General features: G+C 47.4%; 1 protein-coding gene and 1 long non-coding RNA gene across 6 annotated transcripts in view; one reads left to right on the plus strand and one right to left on the minus strand.

The window, feature by feature from the left end:
- Window positions 1-3,212: 3,212 nt before the first annotated feature.
- The window catches only part of RASGRP1 (RAS guanyl releasing protein 1), an 87,022-nt gene continuing 74,739 nt past the window's right edge, over window positions 3,213-15,495 (plus strand). For 2 of the 5 annotated variants that reach the window (XM_086318955.1, XM_086318958.1), the window contains exons 1-2: window positions 3,398-3,692; window positions 7,936-8,120. In XM_086318955.1, the coding sequence (XP_086175081.1) occupies window positions 3,658-3,692; window positions 7,936-8,120 (220 nt within the window). In that variant the 5' untranslated portion in view covers window positions 3,398-3,657. Of the gene's footprint in view, window positions 3,335-3,397; window positions 3,693-6,313; window positions 6,485-7,935; window positions 8,121-15,495 lie in introns of those variants that run through there. The other 3 variants (XM_086318957.1, XM_086318956.1, XM_086318954.1) reach the window with 3 other exon arrangements.
- On the minus strand, window positions 9,652-14,362 carry LOC147364783 (uncharacterized). The gene is made up of 2 exons (XR_015133713.1): window positions 14,232-14,362; window positions 9,652-10,106 (listed from the first exon to the last, which is right to left on the minus strand). It is a non-coding gene; the product is annotated as an uncharacterized LOC147364783 (long non-coding RNA).

Here is a 15,495-nt window from a genome sequence, read left to right on the forward strand (position 1 = left end):
AGTCATCAGGCAGATTCTGCAAGGTGGGTTTTTATCCCTCTGCCCCTGGGAAGCAGCCCTGTGTGTGTTTTACAGGGCGAATTGCCAGTTTGACATGAGTTCAGTATAACTGTGCCTTTGTGCATCTAGGTGAAAAGAGATGACAGGTGGGAGCAAGTACACGAGCAAAAGCATTGAGGCTTGCAAGGGCACAGCAATTACCAGCAGTCACCAGGTCATGACCTAAGAGGTCAGGTGCCTGGAGGGCATGGCTGGAGGCCAGGCAGAACAGGTTTGGTTAGTTGTGAAGCTGAGTGTCAGACTTTATTTTTTGGGGCTCCAAAATCACTGCAGATGGTGACTGCAGCCATTAAATTAAAAGACGCTTACTCCTTGGAAGAAAAGTTATGACCAACCTAGATAGCATATTCAAAAGCAGAGACATTACTTTCCCAACAAGGGTCCGTCTAGTCAAGGCTATGGTTTTTCCAATGGTCATGTATGGATGTGAGAGTTGGACTGTGAAGAAAGCTGAGCACCGAAGAACTGATGCTTTTGAGCTGTGGTGTTGGAGAAGACTCTTGAGAGTCCCTTGGACTGCAAGGAGATCCAACCAGTCCATTCTGAAGGAGATCAGCCCTGGGAATACTTTGGAAGGAATGATGCTAAAGCTGAAACTCCAGTACTTTGGCCACCTCATGCGAAGAGTCGACTCATTGGAAAAGACTCTGATGCTGGGAGGGATTGGGGGCAGGAGGAGAAGGGGACAACAGAGGATGAGATGGCTGGATGGCATCACTGACTCGATGGACGTGAGTCTGAGTGAACTCCGGGAGTTGGTGATGGACAGGGAGGCCTGGCGTGCTGCGATTCACGGGGTCGGAAAGAGTCGGACACGACTGAGCGACTGAACTGAACTGAACTGAAGGTGAGTAATGTTAAGAACTTTGTTTTTTATTCTGTAGACAACAGGAGAATTCCTCGGCAGTTTGGAAACAAAGAAATGACATGATCAGGTAATTCTGAAAACAACAGGAAAAAAGGATTAGAGAACTAGGAAGGCCATTTATGAAGCTATGACACATGTTCAGGTTTAGAGATAACTGGGGCCAAGACATGTGGGGATGGAGATGGAGAGGAAGCCCTGAGGGACAATTCAAGGAGGAGACCAGTTGGAGGCGTGTTTTGGGACGTTAGATATCAAGGTTGGATATCCAGACTCAGGAGTCATTTGGGTCCTGTTGAAGTCATAGAAGAAATTAAGAACACCGAATTTGAGTAGTGGGTCATTTGGAAAATCTGACAAAAGCAGGCATTTTTAGTTGCAGAGGTTTCTCAGATACTCACAAAAAGCTGAGCAAAAGGTCCAGGGATATCACTGAAGAGCCTCTGGTGAGAGAAGAAAGAATATCAGAGAGAGGATCCCAAGGAATGACCTTACCCAAAGGGTAAGCGAAGACGACAGTGGTCCCCAGCCTTTCTCAGCTGTCACAGAGACACTGACTACTGCCCTTCAGAGGGTTGTTTGGAGAAGCAGAAGAAAGGATAAGAGAACATAAGTGAAGAAGGAGTGCTTTGTTCCTGAGGTCAGAGGCGCCTCAGACAGGACCAGGGAGACTAACCACATGGCTGAAAATGAATAAAGAGATGGAGCTAACATCTGATTTTTAAGGTGTTTGGAAAAGACAAATTGCTCAAGTAGCAACAACCAGAAAGCCTCTTCAAAGAGTTCAGCTGGGCCCAGAAACCTAGTCAGGTGCAGGCGGAATGCACAGCTCTCAGGAAGCCTAAGAAAAAGCAGCTTCCTAGGCAGATGCAGGCCTCTTTCTTTAGAAAACTCAGCAAGACTCGTTTCTCAAGTGAACTAATAGCTAATCATTTCTGTACTTATTACATAATGAACTGCAGGTGTATAGATGTATGCAACTGCCTGAAACTGTGCTCAGTATTATGTGTATACACCCAGTAGTCTATCTATCTAAACACATTTACATATAATTATGCATTTATATAAAGGTATGTGTTTATCATCTTGGCATATATACATATGCATATTCAGTGTAAGTCTGGAAGAGTGTCATAGTTTAATATTAAACATCCAAATATTCCTTCAGCTGTGTATACAGCTGTGACTGAGAACTTGCATATGTTCATGAGCATTCTCAAACTTCTTTCTGGTCTCAGTATCAGAAGAGCTGATCTCATGAGCAATTGTTTTTTTTTTTTTGTCTTGCATGTGACAGAAATTGAACTTTAGACAAGGCCTCCTTTTCGAAAATGACTACTCGAAATCCAGGAGAAAAATCTTTGGTCCCACTTGTTCTATGGGTTGCATTTAAAAAAAAACAAAAGACCAGCAACCTTTCATTTCTGTCTCTGTTTTATGTACTTTAATTTCACATTTCATTTCATCCACTTCTTTTGGTGAATTATGCAACTTTGTAAGCTATCTTTAATTTCCTTTTTAGGATAAGGTGGCATATACTTATAAGGCTTTAAGGTCCAGAACATCATGGCTGGGAAGGAACTTACTAACGTGGCTGGAGTTAAGGCATGTGACGGTGATAATAGGTATGTTATTAGGACAGTCCTGCAGCCATTACAGGGAGCAAGCCAGATCTCAGCACAGGTCGTGGTTCTCTCTGGTGTGTACTACTTGTATGATGGGAAGCATATTATGCTCTAAACCTTAATATTTTCCATCTTTAAAACAGTGACCTCTTGGTATTTGGGGGAGACGGTGTAAATGAGGAAAGCACTTAGCACAAGGTACTCAGTCAACATTTGCTATTGTCATCACTGTCTTTTCACCATTCGTGATCAGATCTGCCGTCAGAAAGTTCTCCCACTCCTCCCCAGCTCTGCGCCCCTCACTCCCATACCCAACAGAGGCCGCGCAGCTGTGTCTCCCCTGATATGGATCCTATCTGGAGTGTACCTAGGGGTGCAGAACAAGTATCTCCGGCCCAGTTGCTAATTACTAACAAGATGATACTCACAAGCACAGGCAAACGCGGACCCACAACTTTGTTTTCGTTTCTTACCCCACCCTCGACTCTGCGCTCCGATGTATACAAGAGAGGCTGGCAAGGGGATAAGGGGTCTTCGGGAGCCTGGACTGAAATTCGGGAAGGCGAAGGAGGTGGGGATTGCCCTGAGAGCCACCGAGCGAGGCCAGTTTCCTCCGGCTCCCACCCGAACTCCTGCCGCGGGCTGGGTGGGATCCAGGGCACCTGGAGCCTTCCCGCCCCTCCAGCTCCGCTTCCGACTTCAGCCCCGGGCCGATGTAGGCACCGGGAGCAAAAGGCGAGAGCGGAGGGAGGCGCAGGCCTCCGGAGACTACGGAGTAGCGAGGGTAGGTTTCGGGGAAGAGCTGAAGAGCGCCACACATTTCCTCGGGCGATAACCATCAGCGCTTGTCAGGTGGTGGTGCGGCAGAGTGTGCGCGCGTGCGCAGGGAGGAGGGCGAGGGGGCGCGCTCACACAAAGTTTGTGCTGCGGTGCGCCGCGGTCGGGCTCACCCAGCTCGGAGAGCGGCAGGTGGGCGGCCCGGACGAGAAGACCCGGGGCGGAGGAGCTCGGCAGGCGGCGGCGGCGGTGACGGCGGCGATGCGCCGCGCCCCGCCGAGCCAGTCCCGCCGCGCTGGGTGAGGTGGCTCGGGGAGCGCGGCTGCGGCCATGGGCACCCTGGGCAAAGCGAGAGAAGCTCCACGGTGAGTAGGCGCGCCTGTTTCCTTTCTTGGGGCGGGGGACACGGCGCCCACGACCCCTGGACCTCGCCGGGTGGCTGGCACGGCTCCACCTCCTATGGGAAGCTGCGGGCCCGATGTGCGGAGGGCGGCGGCCTCCCGGGGTCTCGGGTTAGTCCAGGGCGACGGGCTGGAGGGACGGACGCGCCCGGGTCGCCCACCTCATCTCGCCCGACGGGCTGGGGAGGGAGCCCGGTTGTGCGGCCGCGCGCCCTGAGTTGATCCGGCGAGACCCGGAATCGCGCTAAGCGACTGGACCCCGGGTCCTTCGGCGCTGGGCCCATGGGACTCCCACTCGTGGACTTTCCGCGCCCCGCGCACCTGCAGCGGCCCCGGCAGCGCCACCTGGCGGTGCGTCCAGCCCCGCGGATGTCTGGAAGGACAACTGCGTTTGCCGCCAGCGCGCAGGGGTCGGCGAGCCACGCAACCGTTTGGGGGGAAATCTACATTCCCCTCACCCACCGTGATCCTAGGGACATGTTTCAGGAAGGACTTGGGGTGACAGAAAATGACGGAAAAGTGACCGTGAGTCAAAAATCTGTTGGCAGGGTAAAGAGGCCCGGAGGGGCCGGGCAACTTTGAGTTTGTTCCCCAAAGGGCCAGAACCGGACAACTGCCTGAGCTCAGCATAGGGCCGGGCGAGCTGGGCTCTTCCCACCTCCATCCACGCAGACTCTGTTGCGCCTGACATGCCCCGTCCAGCAGGAAGCGTTGCCCTGCTGGACCTCCTCACTAAAAGCTCTTGGCCCCTTATGCCCTCCCCTGCCCTGCCCTTGAAGGTCCCGCGCTGTTCTCTGCATGGGATTGAGATGAGGGGGTCCGGTAAATTAAATTCAGCCTGTATTATGGGAGGAGGGAGAGGACAGGACTGAAAGAAATCCTCACTAGAAGCCGATAAAAGCCATCTTTCACTGCAAAGAAAACTGTGGGAGTTTCCCTTCGTTCTCTCTGTCCATTTCTCCCCTCACTGTCCTGGGCTGAATTTCATAAAAAGTTCAACCCGAAATTTTGACCTCCACTGAGGTACCTGAGGCTGGAGAGGATTGCACCTGAATCAGTTCAGAGTTTTGAAAATCTCCTTCAGCAAACTAGATAGGGCCTTAACCAGCTGTAGCCTCAGGGAACAACTTACAAGTTGTTTCTCTTCGGCTTTTTTTTTTTTTTTTTAAGCTGGTGAGGAAACATTTGCCTACCATCCTTTAAAAAGACATAAGCATTTGCAGACTTAGGGGCTGTTGGTTCTATGGATTGGAAAAACACCCTTAGACCTGCCTAAAAGAAAGTGGTTTATGAATTCTTATGTATAGCCATTTCACCAGAAAAGACAGAACAATTTGAAGGTCTGTCGCAAAGCAGCCAATCAAGAGACAGCACAACAAAATTGCCCAGTTTCCTAATTATGGTGCACATACTTCTCATCTTCCTGACCTCTCTGAATGCTGTCTGGGTTTTAGCAGTTTCTCTTCTCCCTGGTTTCTCCTGCCCAAGCCCTCTGAGTCTCAGCAGCCTCTCTGCCAACTGCATCTCTCACCTTCCTTTTACCTTCCTCCTCTCTAAATACTCCCTTCGAGTCCATTTGTTTTGGGTAAACGTTACCAGCCCCTCCTAGTTCTGGTAAAAGCATCTACCTTTGAGAATCACCTCCTGGACCAAAGTGGTTTCCCCTTCAGGTGACACTGGGAAACATTACTCGGATTAGAGTCAGGGCAGTCTTCGGAGTCCTGAATGGTTGATGCTATCAACTGAGGGAGAAAATGGAATTTTCCTTGGATTGGCCAGTCGGGAGACAGAGGTGGACACCCGCCTCCCAGTCCTAGTGGGAAGAGCTGCATATGGAGACAGCCTCATTGCTGTGGCCTCATCTCTCCAAGCTTAAGAGAATGTGGAAGGCGTATGAGAAAAAAAAAAAGACTTCTAACCAGAAGGACTTTCTTTTCATCTTTCCAACTCTGCCTCAGGAGGAGGTCTTAAAGGTGAACAGACAGCAGCTAAGGCTGAAAGCTGACTGATCCCAACAGTGGATAACCAGTGCCAGGTTTAGGATCGTCACTGCTTCTGCAGTGGGAAGAGAGCATGACATGGGCAGAGGAGGCCTGGCTTCCACCTGGCTCAGCACTGGTGCCCCATCCCACTGTCTTTCCAAGCCTGGACTTCCACAGGCCTGGTTGAAGGGCTGGGAGAATGACCTCGGAGGGGCTATCCAGCTTTTTGCTAATTCTGAAATATTGAAAGATGCACAGTTCCAGGCACAGTAAATATTTATTAAACAGAACCAGAGAGGTGCCACGTACAAGTCCCAGATCTAGTACATATGAGTTATACAGCCTTGTCTATGTCACTTAGCCTCTTTTAGACTCAGTTTCAAATCGTGAAATGGAGATAACATCTTGGCTGTAAGCTTTAAAGACTATGTAAATCTCCATCACAGAGCCTGCTGTCATCAGAGGTACTAGTTCCGGTGGCCATTACCGTTTCCTTTCATTTTCAGATACTGATCTGATCTTGGGGCCATCTCAGGGCCTGGGTGAAAATCAGTAGTGGCCAGAAACTTGATCAAGTCCTATAATACCAATTTGATCTTTCAGAAATCACTGCCTTGAGCTAGCAGATCCTAAGAGCCAGTTTCTGATTGGACTTCACTGAGCCCATCCTAGGTCAGAACAGGTGGCAGCAGCCAATGCCAGACCAGCATTCTGAAGCTACTTTGAAAAGGAATTCGAAGGGCCTGGTGTTCCCTCCACAAGTCTGGCTGTGCAGTAAGTGGTCCCATTGTCTTTTAACAGGGTGGTTTCACCAAATCCACATGTACGTCAATATTTTATTTTGATCCAAGAACTTCTTCAGCCCCTTCTGGGTGACATTACATCTTGTCAGTTACAGCTTTCCCCAACATTCCACCTGGAACTGGTTCTCCCTCCTCTGAGAACATCACACTTCTTGCCCTTGACATTCACAGGCCAGTTATTTAAGATTTGCAGAGTTATCTTTTCTTGGTCTGGTTCTCATTCTCCAGCTAGATTTTTGTATTAAGGAACTTGCAGATGACCTTCATACTACAACAACAACATGTAATGAGTGTGTTTTATAGTTTGCAGAGTACCTTCACAGACTGTCTCACGGGTCTGCTCTGGTCTGGCACACATGTGTTACTCCTAGAATGAGTACTTATTGATTAATTGATGCCATCATATGTTTATCAAATATGTGTAATTAAAGTTATGGATCTGAGGTGCATTTCTTTGGTAATAAACATAATAGACAGAGGCACAGTAAGAAGGGGAGAATATGCTCAAAGGAGTTACCAGCAACAATACCCATCGCTCGTAAACCTACAGAGATGATAGATATGTCTCTGTGTATGTTATGTTTATTTTTTTAATGGAAGAAAAAATAAAATGCTCAGTTAACCTACTGATATTTTGCAACAACTTGACTTTTACTCTTGAGGTCATGACCAAAGATAAAGCTAAGTGAAAGTGGGTGAAGCTGACCTATTGGGCTACTAAGCCATTTCCAGATTCAGACTTGTCCTTTTGCATTCACATCTAGAATAAAGCTCTCATAATCAGTAAGGACTTGATAGAATGAGGTTTAATGATAAAAATGACTCAATGACCATCAATAATGAAAAACAGAATCTTAGAACCCACCAAGATTTAGCTTATTATCTAAACACCACCTCCATAACCCTCAGGTCCTCAATGTTTGTCTTCTCCTCCCCACATCCTTAAACATGTTTTTGAGGCCACCTGACTTGAGACAATAACTCTGGTATTGCTCAAGATGGATGAATTTAGCTGAAGAGGGGACCAAACTGAAACAATTCTTAAGACCCAAGTCAGTGGTCTCTGGGCTAAAATAAAAAATTTATTGCTCGGAGCTAAAACCTGCCAGGATGGTCTTGCGTCTGCCTCTCCCCTTCAAGAACTGGAGAAAACAGGCCAAAGCAACCCGTCTCAGGCTGAAGAGCCCTGCTTGCAACCCTGAAATCTCACCTTGCTATTTACTTGAGAGATATCCCTTTAACAGCCAACCAGTCCTCTTGGTGCCTTTACCAAGTGGGAGGGGTATGTCTTATCAGCCCAGCTCCTGGGATTAATTGTTTTATCTCCTTTTCTGCCCTGTCTGCCTACAGAGTGCAGAGCTGTCAGTGTGGTCTGTCCCCTGGCTGCTCTGATCTCATTCCCTGCCTCTTCTCTTTCCCTAGGAAACCAACTCATGGCTGCAGAGCAGTCCCTAAAGCGAGACTAGAGGCGAAGCCCGCCAGCAGCCCCCTCCCCTGCCATCCCGGCCTGGCCCAGATCACCCAGTTCCGAATGATGGTGCCTCTGGGACATTTCGCCAAAGGAGCCAGCCTGGACGATCTCATCGACAGCTGTGTTCAATCTTTTGGTGAGTTGGCGAACTGCCCACATGCATAAATGGGGCTCTTTTACTTTGTTCTTCCTTAAAAAGTGCTGTATAGAATAGCAACCTACATTGCATTTGGGGTTTAAAAATAGCTTTCGAGCCTTTGAAATGTTGGAGACAGTGTGCAGTGCCTATGGCACATGACTGTGTGGGTGTAATAGGTCGTGATGAGAGGTGCGATTTAAAGCGAGAAAAGTTACTGAGGAGAGTTTGTGTTTCCAATTTTCTCAGGATGGAGGTTTTTCTCGTGATGAAAAAATATCATAAAATGCAGTGATGCATCTGGCGCTTTTCTGTTCTTGTGTTCTTGGGGCACACAAAGACTAGCAAACGCTGTTACCAGACAGCAGTTTGGATCATTGGATGGCAAAGTCTGAATAATTCCCCTGACAATCTCGAGGGGTGATTGTGGTGGAGTAGGGAAGGACTGAGCAAGGCCAAACTGCCCGGCCTGGGAGATAGTGCCAAATGAGCGGCGTGATCGAAGACTGCGGGTCTGTGAAAGGAGCAGCCAGACGTGTTGGCAGGGAGTTATCTAGATGCCGCACTCTGTCATCACCCAACACACCATGAGGGGCGAGCAGCTTAGCACAGCTGACAAGGGTTTTCGGCAAAGATGCCCTATTTAAAAAAAAAAAAAATTGTGGGCATGCTCTTTTGATTGTTATATGTGATATAGTGATGGAAAAGTACTAAACATTTGTTCCCCTCCCTGAAAAAGGAATGATGGAAAATTCGTAGAGTTCCGTTGTCACTGGTACCCACTCTGCTCCTTTGGGACCTCTCTGTCTCCCACTGGGAAGCTGATGAGCTTGTGTGGCTCAGCTCAGAAGCCCCAGACCACCCACCCTGGCAGCTTCCAGGTGCCTTGGAAGACTTGATCAGATTCCAGGTGCTTGATAGGATCCCAGGTAGCGTGACTGTGGGATTGTTAGAACTCAGAATGAGGGATTTATTCACTGGCTGGACCTGTGTTCCCTTGTGGCTCAGCTGGTAAAGAATCCACCTGCAATGCGGGACACCTGGGTTCGATCCCTGGGTTGGGAAGATCCCCTGGAGGAGGAAAAGGCTACCCCCTCCAGTATTCTGGCCTGGAGAATTCCATGGACTGTATAGTCCATTGGGTCACAAAGAGTCAGACATGACTCAGCGACTTTCACTGAATCTGTGTGGTGCTTGGTCAGACCTTATTTGTAGACTTAGGAAAACTGGACATTTTGGGGATTCTCCTTTAATTGGATTTAGCAAAGCATTGAATAGTCTCCATGATTCCAACATTGATTTAAAGTAGTGGTTCTCAAATTCCTGTGAAATCATGTGGTGGTTTCTGTGGTAACCCAGATTGCTGGGCCCCACCCCCAGACTGGCTGTTCTCAAAGGTCCAAGGGGGGCCCAAAAATCTACTGTTCTGTCAGTTTCCCAGGTGATGCTGCTGCAGTTGATCCAAGAACCTCACTTCGAGAATCACTGCTTTTTTGTTTTAGATTTTTTAACTTGGAAAAGAATGAGCAGATTTTTTTTTTTTACTAATTCAGCATTAAATTTTAATTGAATTGTTATTTATTTATACTTTAGTCTTTCAGCTAAGAATGAATTCAGGAGCAAAATAAATGGTTTTCTATTTAACCTCTTTGGAAAATAACCATACAAGGAGATAAACTAGAAGCCAGGGGGATGGGGGGAAGCATGGCGGTGATGAGCCGTTGTTCATCAGGCACTTGACTTTCACCTGGTTCCCAGCTCGTACGCTGCAAAGCTTCTCACACAGTCATGGTCGTCTTATTTATCGGTCTTTGGCAGGGCACTGTGACTATTTCATAAATAAGCATTTTGATCCTCTTTCCATTTCCCTGTTGAGGAAACAGGACCCAACAATCCTGCCATCTTTCTTCCTCCAGTGCCAGTCATGCAAGTTGCCCTCCGGGTTCAGGGCTGTTTTTCTAACCTTCAAATCGTCCAGCCATCAACCTGAAAAATACAGGAGGGATTCTGAACCCCTGCAGAATAAGCAAGCCTAACCCACTCCCCTCAATGAATGAATCCTAAGAGGGCTAAAGATACTTTATTTCCTGGATTATATTGACTGAAAAATACCTTAAAATCCCAAAGGTATAAAAATCCCATTGAGTCTAATGGTCTTTTAACCATTATCATGAAGCATAGATAGTCCCTAATTAAGCCCCTAATTGCACCTGACTGGCTGTTCCATGAGAATTACAGTGACCGAACCCCTCTTCAATTATTCAAGCTTAGAATTACTGAGAAATGCACTATTTAGGGGGGGAAACATGCAAAAGACAGGGCAGTGATAAGCTAAGGCATGCAGGAAGAATAAATTCGTTAAACCATGAAGACTTGGAGTAAGTTCACTCTGGGGTTGAGGACGCATATTGGGGAGAGCAGCCACTCTGTTCACATCTCTGAGCAGGACTGTGAGAATGCTGCGGGAGGCAGCAAGGTGCCATCTCAAGGCAAGGCTTTGCACGTGATGTCCTGAAGGGCTTCCTGCCACAGAATTTACATGAAACAGACAGAAAAGAAAAGACACCCTATGTCTGGAGAGAATGGGAGCCAGCACTTTCATCTGTGATTTTGACTCTGGTTATCTGTTGAGTTGTCCAGTGGAGGAGGGGTGTGGAGCTGGAGGGGGTGGGGCTGGGGATTCAAGCACGACAGTGACAGGCAGCCAGCCGTGTCACTTCTGCCTTTGTAGGTCTCCTCGGAGATGATCAGAGAATAGTAATGAGCGAGGTTAATTTTTAAAAAATTGTTTGAGACATCTTACTGGTTATTTTCTCTGATTAGTGTAGAAGAGTTTTGCTTTAGAGTAAAACAGCCTGGCTTAGTTTTTCTTCGTGAGTTTAAAAGTCTTCTCATTTGAATACCCATGAAAAGAGGGAAATAGCACTGTTGAAATGTGGGGAAACGTTTTTTTTTTTTTTTTGTAATCTCTCCCTTTAGACTCAGGTTTCAGCCACTCCTCCCACCAACTTGGAAAAAAAGATGGAGGGAAAAAACACTCTTTTGAACATAAAGACTGATTAGTTAATTTATTAGTTAATTTATTTTTTACTACTTTCTCAACCTCACCTTGGTGTTGCTGCTGCTGCTAAGTCACTTCAGTCGTGTCCGACTCTGTGCGACCCAATGGATGGCAGCCCACCAGTCTCCCCCATCCCTGGGATTCTCCAGGCAAGAACACTGGAGTGGGTAGCCATTTCCTTCTCCAGTGCATGAAAGTGAAAGTGAAGTTGCTCAGTCATGTCTGACTCTTAGCGACCCCATGGACTGCAGCCCACCAGGCTCCTCTGTCCATGGGATTTTCCAGGCAAGAGTACTGGCGTGGGGTGCCATTGCCTTCTCCGCACCTTGGTGTAGATGTTTTGAATTGGCTATAGCTTTGCAGTCCAATATGGTAGCCACTACCCACATGTGACTATGTAGACATTTTAATTAAAATTAAATCAAATGTAAAATTCAGTTCCTAAGCCTCAGCAGCCATATTTCAAATGCTCAAGAGTCATGAGTGGCACCTGCTACTGGACAGAGTAAATAGAAAATATTTCCTTCTTTGCAGAAAGTCTGTTCAATGGTGCCAGCCTGGGTGGACGGTTGACTCAAAGGGGAAAAGCAGTGTGGGATTTACATTCTTCTAGCAGCTCCAGCTACTAGACTCTAAGGCATCCTGGGCATTTGGCAGTCTATACAGATAGCTTCCCCTTTAGTATTATTAACCAATAATTACCTCCCACACTGTTCTCAGAGGAAGGACTTATTACAAGGCCTTTGAGGGTGGATGACCAGCACGTGCAAATTAAGGGTACTCTTGAAGGTACTAGTAAGCCTCCCAGTGTCACACACAAGGTTACAGATCTGTGATTAGAACTTCAGAGCCTTGAGTCATCGTGTGTTGCTTTCACCATGAAACAACCCACTCCCACCTTCTGTTTTAAGCAGAGGTCATGCTTTTACATCCTCACCGTATTATTGCTGGTGAATCCACTCTTCCACTGAGCATAATGAGGCAGATCATCACAACCTGGTACGTTTATGTCAAATGTATGTGAATCACACCATCTGTTTCAGAACTAGGAAAGACCTGTGAGATCATCTGAGCTCTTCATAATGTTTTCACTTTGTAAGAGGGCTGCCAGCTTTGAGAGCCAAATGGAAGGTTTCAGCTATCCCAATTCTGCCCCCCTCTGAACGTAAGACAACTGTGACAGCATCAGAAAGAAAACTCCAGGCACGTCCCAGTAAGGGACCCTCAGCAAGCAGTCCTCCTGCTCCCCGGTGGGGCATGGGAGGAACCTCAGCGTCTTTGTCTTACATTGAGAGAGGAAACAAAGTGGTATCTTATTTATTGTGTGTGTGTGTGTGTGTGTGTGTGTGTTTGAAGGCTATATGTATTGATTTTCTTTTAAACTAAAAACAACTATGAAATAGGTCTGGTATTACTATCTCCATGGACAAACAAGAAAATAAATAAAACCTATGAGAATTAAAACAACTTCCTTCATGTCTCCCCTCCCAGAAGCCTCTTGCAACCTGAGCTGGGCCATGCTTGAGTTCTTCTCCTAGGGCAGGCCACCCCTTACTCAGGGGAGCCCTTCAGGCTACACAGAACACATCTGCTCTCTGTGCCCACAATCTGCAGGCTTGGTGTCCCCCGGATTAGAAATTAAATTCCATTCAATGCAGGAAATAGTTAGTGAGCCCTATCTATATACCAGGTATCTGCCTGAAATTCTCTCTCAAATAAATTCTGAGTTAATTAAAATTAGTGTATGCATTGTGTCTCCCAAAGAAGAAAACCCCAAGACTGGTAGGTTTATTTCCCATACCACTAACAGGTATATTTCCTGCAGTTGGTTGTTAAAAGCATTTTATAGACCTCAGCTAATTAAAGATAAAGCACTACATCTGTTTTTAAAGTTAGAACCAAAAAAGCACACACACTCCTGTTGGGACTACAGTTCTCTTCATGGCAGAGGCAAGATTCAGGGTTCCTCTGCATTCTGCGGCTTTAGTCTATACCAAAGCCAGGTGTCCAGAGGCAACAGAGGCACAAGGCCAGAAGCCAAGGGCCATGACACTGAAAGGCACTCAGACCCAAGAACCAGCAACTCCAAGGCACGAAACCAAGTGTAGGGTCAGGAAGGCTGGCCGTCATGAGCACAGGCCCTTTGTGAAGACCACAGCGGTACCAGGAGCCTCCTCAGTGGCAGTCCCATCTCTGGGAGTCATAGCTGCAAGATTTCACTGTAGAGGATGGTCCTAAGGCACCCACGTCCTGAAGCTTCTCGGCATTAGAGCAGCTCCCAGGTATGACCATTCTTAGCCCCCTGGAGTGAACTCGTATTGTGTGATGGGGATGCTGTGTACTCCAAGGAGCCTCTTTGCTGCATTTTGCCAGGCTGGCATGTCTGCCCTCTCCTGGGTGTGAGACACAGTGACTGCCAGGCCTGAGAAAGGAGGAGATGGGAAGTCCCCTCCACTCACATCTGTGCTCTGTTGTGCGATGGTGTTTAGAGCAGACCTCCATCTGCAGCAGAGAACAGAGGTGGTCCTTATAGTGTACACGCATAAGGTTGACAGTGTTCAGGAAGGCTGAGCATTTTAGTTCAGAAACTCCAGTCAGAGAAGTGAGATTACTGAGAGAAAATAAGAGACAGTAGACAGGAGACTGACGGTGGTTGGATACCTATTTAACTGCCTGTTCAGCAGGGCGCTGGACCCTTACCTGAACTGGTCTCATCCATGTTCACAACAACCCTGTGAGGTGGATATTATTTTTGCTTCTTTAATTAACAGACATTTGAAGCTCAGGAACGTTATTAACCTGTGGAAAGTGGCCTCCCTCATGAGTGGGAGAGCTGCTGAGGTCTGGACTCTGGTCTCAGATTCCTGTGCTCTCCACTCTACCGGAGGTTCTCCAACTTTAACAGGAATAGTCATCATTGTGGGGTGTGTTCAGCATTCAGATTCCTGGGGGTCAACTCCAGGATTTTTCATTAAGCCTGCAGTCACTGTGGCTTTGAGGAGGTGACCCACAAACTGATTTTGAGAAATACCATCCTACAGCACACATACCTGCTTCTTGGACACATCAGAGCATTTTCTCAGGCTTTCCAAAGACATGTGGAAAGCTTGCAGCATACAAATCCTCTGAAAAATGAGAGAGCAAATAGCTTTTCAGCTCTGTGAACTGGACAGTCATAAGGTGGAGCCAGCCTCCTGGGCATGTCTGAAGCAGTCCGTCCAGATCTAACAAGAGAAAGGCCCCTGCCCCTGAGGAGGTGTGTAACACTGTGCCCACTTCCGTCAGATTTACCTGCATTTCTATCCCTTCTCAGCTGTAGGAACTCTCTTGAAAACTCCCACCTGTCAGTCTTTTGGCCATGGAATAAACAGAAATGGGTGTCTGCCATTACTGTAGTTTGGTTCCTGGCCCGCGAAGGCAGCATTCCCAACCTGCATTTCCACCTGTAAGCCACACTCAGCCCAGTTCACTGTGGTGCTGGAGGGCCTGTTCCCCACAGGTCAAGACTTGGAAGTAGTGGCTTAGCTGGGGGAGCTGGAGCAGTGCCGCTTTTCCAGCAGGCTTTTTAAGGCCCTCTGTTGACATGAAGGTTATTAAATTCATGATGGAAACACGTTAGGAAGTAATGTGAAAGCAAAAGCAGTGTGTTCAGGGGACTTCCCGATAGTCCAATGGTTAAGACTGTGCTTCCAATGTAGGGGGCTCGGGTTTGGATCCCGGGTCAGGGAACTAAGATGCTACATACCACACAATATGGCCAAAAAAAAAAAAAAAACAATATGTTATGTTCAGTTGTTGGCTGAACCAGCAGTGATGGACGGTGAGACCACCAGGGAAGGTCATCTGAAGTGCAGGCCTCATCTCTGGCCCAGCTCCTGAGGGTAGGACCCACCTGTTTCTTCCTGGAGTGGTTACGGCTGCTGGACTTAGTGCCTTGGTCTGCAGATAGTTTGAGCTGCCAGCTGGATGTGGTTGTCCTAAAGTGGTTAGGAGGAAGACAGCAGGGAAAGAGCGAGAGTGGAAGCAGGTGAGCCTCACACAGTCTCTGCAGATACACGGGGCACCACACTCGATTGGATGCTGTCACAATCTTGAAAGCCTTACTCTGTGAGAGCAGGTTGTTACCTCTTCAGGAGTTTGACCAGCCAGTTGCTAAACACAACCATCAATAAAAATTAAATTATATAAACTTACAATTATATTAAAAATAAACCCTCAAAACTCATCATTTCCTAATATGTCATCACATTTTACTGTCATCCATTATCTTGAGATGATGCTCACTGTGTCTGTATGGTACGAATGCTGTATGCT

The sequence above is a fragment of the Bos grunniens genome, chromosome 10 (assembly GCF_055505025.1).
Source record: "Bos grunniens cultivar Pamir isolate PY7600 chromosome 10, Bosgru_T2T1.0, whole genome shotgun sequence".
In the NCBI taxonomy this organism is placed as follows: Eukaryota; Metazoa; Chordata; class Mammalia; order Artiodactyla; family Bovidae; genus Bos; species Bos grunniens.